General features: G+C 38.3%; 1 protein-coding gene across 1 annotated transcript in view; it reads left to right on the forward strand.

Moving 5' to 3' along the window:
- The first annotated feature begins 5,289 nt into the window (after positions 1 to 5,289).
- LOC111464737 (transcription factor MYB64-like) overlaps positions 5,290 to 5,962 on the forward strand; it is a 2,781-nt gene continuing 2,108 nt past the window's right edge. Inside the window, exon 1 of the mRNA XM_023108980.1 lies at positions 5,290 to 5,681. Within this exon, the coding sequence (XP_022964748.1) occupies positions 5,290 to 5,681 (392 nt within the window). The remainder of the gene's footprint in view (positions 5,682 to 5,962) is intronic.

Here is a 5,962-nt window from a genome sequence, read left to right on the forward strand (position 1 = left end):
AAAAAAAAAAAAAACAATTCAATACTCTCTATAAAATTTGTGTTATTTAAATAAGAATCAAAATAACTTTTGTAAATTTAATAAGATCTGGACATGTATTAAAAGATGAAAAAGAATGCCCCAAAATCTTATAACATGCATGAAATAAAAAAGATTGGAATCTAAACTATTATTCTTTTTGCTTTTGATTAAAGCTTATTAGATACGCTATGTGACAAAATATTTACAAATTATGGATAATTAAATGATAAAGTAATTAGTTTCTTAGAAAATGTTAGCATTTTAATTTCTAGAACAATCTCTTTATTAATGGTAGAGATGAGGCCAGGTAATGAATGCACAATTCATGGAACACTTGGTTCATATTCTTTAAAACTACTTGTCATTTATATATGAATTTGAGCCAAGTGCTATGGTTTCTCTCTGCTCACTTTATTTGTCAATATCCAAACATTTCATTTGTTCATTACTTTGGTACAAAGAACCTTGGAGAACATATGAATACTCGGTTCGATTAGATTCTAAAATCGGTTCAGTTATGAATATTCGGTTCGGTTCGGTCATTAATCTTTCAATTTTGTGTTTAAGAGATTATAACATTTTTATTTTTTTTTAAAATATTAACCATTTTATTCGACAAAAAATCAACTTCAGGGTTCATACTTCTAATATTTTTTTTTATATATACATAAAAAAATTCAGATTGACTTATTAATCAAATTTTCAAAACAAAAAATAATGCTCAAAATTCGAATCACTCCATAGACAAGATCGATAAAATAATGCTCAAAATTCGAATCACTCCATAGACAAGATCGATAAACAATATAAACTACATATAATTGAAAAGAAACTTAATCTACCTTTACAAGTCTAACCTAAAAGCTTAAAAATGAAAACAATTTCTTAAATCATTTCAATATTTGTAACTTTTATATTTTATGATTATAATTAATTGAGATTTAAATATAACATTATAAATAAAAGTCTTAGAAATACAAAACAGGTAACTCTATATTATTATCCATTCAGAATTTGTATTTTCTTGGATGGTAATGTCGGGCATTTTTTTTCTTACATATTCAGTTCTAAGAAAGTGTTTGAAGACCCAAGTGTTAGACGAACACGACTCTCCACAATGGTATGATATTGTCCACTTTGAGCATAAGCTCTCATGGCTTTGCCATGGGCTTCCCCAAAAGGCCTCATTCCAATGGAGTTAGTATTCCTCACTTATAAACCCATGATCACACCCTAAATTAGTCGATGTGGGACTTCCATCATCCAACACCTCCCCTCGAACAAAGTGCGCCTCCCCTTAATCGAGGCTCGACTCCTTTGGAGTCTTCCTTAGTCATTTTTGACTGCCTTCGAGGAGGGGCTTAGCTCCTTTTCTTTAAGAGTTCTTTGTTCGATATTTGAGGATTTACCAATCTATTGGCACGACTAGGTTTAGGGCATGATTCTGATACCATGTTAGACGAACACGACTCTCCACAATGGTATGATATTGTCCACTTTGAGCATAAGCTCTCGTGGCTTTGCTTTGGGCTTCCCCAAAAGGCCTCATTCCAATGGAGTTAGTATTCTTCACTTATAAACCCATGATCACACCCTAAATTAGTCGATGTGAGACTTCCATCATCCAACACCAAGAACTGTTGCAGCTTCACTTTGTCTTCTCTTCTGAGTTAATAACACCGATAATTTAACAACGTTGTTCCGACCCAAATCCAACGGTGGCGATCTTATTTCGGTTGGCGGCCAAATCCGATGTACTGCAAACTTCTGCCATTTTTTGCCTCATTGGTCCTCTCATTTAGTGAAGTTGAAGCTTGGTTTTAAGAGCATGGTGTCACGGTCATGCTTGTCCAGGGCATGTTGCCCATGGCCGCATGCCCATGACAAGCCAAACCCTTGTCATGTCTTTTCATTCTAGTGTTTTTTCTTTTGTAATTCTAGAGCGTATGACACCTCAAAAATATCATGTCTAGGCCTGCCAGAACTAAAATGGCCCAGAATGTACTATAGGGGATATGACTAGTCGTCAACTTCTCCCTACCCAAGGTTATATATGCTAGCCGTTGTTATCTTTCTCTTTCTAAAATCTCTCTTTCTAAAATCTCTCTCTCTCCTCGTTTTCTAAAACCTTCTTTTAAAACCGAGGCTAGAGGCTCGACCGTACGTCGCTTGGCCGTAGGCGACGCAAGAACAAGTTGGCTTAACTCACTTGTCGCTGGAAAGTGAGTGCCGCACAATCGCTAGTCCGCTGCCTTCGAAAGCGCGATTGTGTCACATGGCACCCCACCAGATGTGGGTTTTAACAAATTGCTTTAAATGGGTATGCCTCTACATATGAATTCAATGCCTTTTCTCTTTTTTTTTTGGGGATTTTGTACAGCACCACTTCGACATTCCTCTGTATCCTCTGCAAACGTAGTTATTTTATTTGTCATATGCCTACTAGCTTCTGCTTTTGTTAGACTACAAACCACATCGGATACCTTCTAGCCTTTTGTAATGTCCCATGGCCCCAACATTCTAAAGAGGGAAGACTATCCCACAAACTAACGAGAACATTTCCAGCATATTTTGTCCTCATTCACGTGTATATTAAAAAGATTCCAAACTCGTCATCCAATATAGAATTAATCCAACTAAAAGACACTTAATCACTATGTTCCTAAAATTTAGCCACGAAAAAGAACCGTACACCATATTGATTATTGATTATAGGTGGTGAATTTCAATTTATATATATCAGTCTAAAATATAAAAATCTAGCGTACAGTTGGAAAAGAAAAAAAAAAAAAAGGTTTTATTTAACTAAAAAAATGGGGCATATCCAGTTCCATTTAGCTGAAATGGGGTCAATTAGATTCTTTAATATGGGCCGTACCCGTGAATTTTAGGCTGGGTTTAACTCAAAACTGGGCCGTATCCAGCTTCATGACCCATTAGCAACTTTGATAAGGGCCGTGCGCATACATTATGGGCTACTCTTAAACTCACACTGGGCCGTATCCATCCTTAAGTAGCTAAAATTTGGGCCAATTTGGGCCGCCATAGGCTTCAACTGTGGGCCGACGTGGGCTGGGCTTCCACTGTGGGCCAACTTGGCTTCCACGGAGGGGTCGATTTGGGCTTCCACTGTGGGACGACTTGGGCTTCCACAGTAGGCCGCCGGGCTTCCATTATTGGGCCGACATGGGCTTCCACTGTGGGCCGACATGGGCTTCCACGGAGGGGTCGATTTGGGCTTCCACGGTGGGCCGACTTGGGCTTCCACTGTGGGCCGACCGGGCTTCCATTATGGGACCACATGGGCTTCCAAAGTGGGCCGACTTGGGCTTCCAAAGTGGGCCGACCGGGGCTTCCAAAATGGCAGATTTGGGCTTCACATTGGGCCGACAAGGATTTCCTCTGTGGGCCGACATGGGCTTCCACTGTGGGCCGACTTGGGCTTCCATAGTGGGTCGACGTTGGCTTCCACTATTGGCTGACATGGGCTTCCACAGTGGGCCGACATGGGCGTCCACTGTGGGCCGACATGGGCTTCCACTGTGGGCCGACTTGGGCTTTGAACTCTCGGACGACTTGGGCTTCAACTCTGGGCCGAGTTGGCTTCAACTATAGGCCGACTTGGGCTTCAACTATGGGCGGATTTGGGCTTCCACCATGGGCCTCTTTGGGCTTCAAATATGGTCCAATTTGGGCTTTGTTTATGGTCTTCGACTATGGGCCGATTTGGGATTGGGCTTCCACTTTGGGCTGATTTGGGCTTGTGCTTCCATTATGGGCCGATTTTGGCTTGGGCTTCCAGTGTGGCCCGATTTGACTTGGGCTTCACTAGTGGGCCGACTTGGGCTTCCTTCACGGGCCGATTTGGGCTTCACTCGTGAACTTATATGGGCTTCAACTATGGGCCTATTTGGTCTTCCATTATGAGCCAATTGGGCTTCATCTATGGGCCAATTTGGGCTTTCATATGTTCCATTTTGGGCTTCCACCATGGGCCGATTTGAGCTTCTTTTATGGCCCTATTATGCCTTCAACTATGCATGATTGGCTAGGCTTTAACTCCATTCTGGGCCGTATCAGCTTCATGTAGCTGAAATTCTGCCTTTTCAGCTGCTTTGATGTGAGCCGTGGCCGTGAATTCTTGGCTGGGTTTTAACTCAAATTTGGGCTTTAATTATGATTTACTGGCTGAGCCTTTATTAAATATTGGGCCGTACTCTAATAGTGAAGCTGAAATTCCGGCCCATATCTACTTTTTAATATGGGCCGTGAGTTCATTATGGGCTGGGCATTAACTTTCTTGAAGTGACAAACAACGGAATTCATTTAATTTCCAACCATTATAATTATATATGCTTCATTCTAATTTCATTAAAATAAATTTTTAAAAAAATAAATTTAATTATGTTATAAATAATACCTAAAAAATTCTTACATCTAAACAAAAAAAAAAAAAAAAAAAAATCTTTAATCTCGTCCTTGGTATGATCGGAGGCATTCATAGGGTAGATTTTATTAAATCGAGTGTCGTGATAGTCTAGAGTATACCTAAAACGGAGACATTTCATTTCATTTTTAAAAAAATTATATACATTCACTCAGCTAAGGAAGGGTATATTAGTGGGAGGGGCATTTAGGGGGACATATATTTGTACAAAATTAATTTATTTCATTCCCTTCATGTTCTCCAAAATTTTCTCCCTATATTAAATATATAATTAATATTTTCAATAACTTAAAACCCCCCATCATTTCCTCTTTTATTTGCCCTACTTTAATTTTGTCTCAGTAATTTCCTCAAATTTCATACTGATAGAAGGAAAACCCAAGATTACCCCTGCCAGTTCGCTGCAAAAAGTAAATCCATATAAGGACAAAACAGTCAATTCACCATAATTTGGCGCCAAATTCGTCTCCCATTCATAGCGGGAAGAAAAAAATGGTCATTTTAATAAAGCAAAATTAGGACAAATAATAGTAAAATTAAATAAAAATAATTAATGGGTTATGATTATAACCAGCCCACTAATCCCTCTCCCTTAACTCTTAATTTTTTGTTGGCCAAAAAAGAGGAAGCTCAGGAGTTACACTAACTATCAATCTCAGCCGTTGGATCATCCACAAGATCAACGGCTGTAAAGCTGCATGCTCATGACAAAAACCCCTTCACTCTCTTCTCCATGTTCTCGCCATCTTCATTCCTTTCTCTCTCTCTCTCTCTCCATAAACATATTTCAGGCGAAACACAAAATCAGAGGACAGAGAAACATGCAGAGCAACGCGCCGCCGTCGGGTCCGCCACTAGCCGCCATAGATCGATTTCTGTACAGCCACAACGTGAACGGAAATTGCTTTGAGAATGGGCTGATGGGAGGAGGGTTGTCGCCGGAAAGTTGCGGCGGCGAGTGGTTTGAAATGGACGGGAGGCTGCGCGTGGAGGAAGCATTACGATTACAAATAGAATTAGAATTAGAAGAATTAGAAGAATTAGAAGAATTAGAAGAAGAAGATTCAGAAATGTACGGATGGGGAAGAAGAAACGAAGGAAAGGCGATGATTACACCAAATCATGAACGGAAAATTTGTTCCAAACTCAAGAAATTAAAGAAGCCTTCTTCTGCAATTCTCATTAAAGGACAGTGGACCGAAGAAGAAGACAGGTGATCTTCCTTACCATTTCTTTCTAATATTACCTACATATTAATAATAATAAAAATATTATATATGTATATATATATATATATATAGTAATTTATCTTCGATCATATTAGTATTTTCATTCAAATTTCAATAATATTATCCAAATTTTAATGTTTTTATTTATTTTTATTTTTATAGTTTATATGGTATTTTCAAATAGATTGGACTTTTTTTATTAATATATATATATAAATTATCAGAGGAAATAATAATAGTTTTTTTTTTTTTTTTTTTTTTTTTT

Source organism: Cucurbita moschata, unplaced genomic scaffold, assembly GCF_002738365.1.
Source record: "Cucurbita moschata cultivar Rifu unplaced genomic scaffold, Cmos_1.0 Cmo_Scf00031, whole genome shotgun sequence".
Classification (NCBI taxonomy): Eukaryota; Viridiplantae; Streptophyta; class Magnoliopsida; order Cucurbitales; family Cucurbitaceae; genus Cucurbita; species Cucurbita moschata.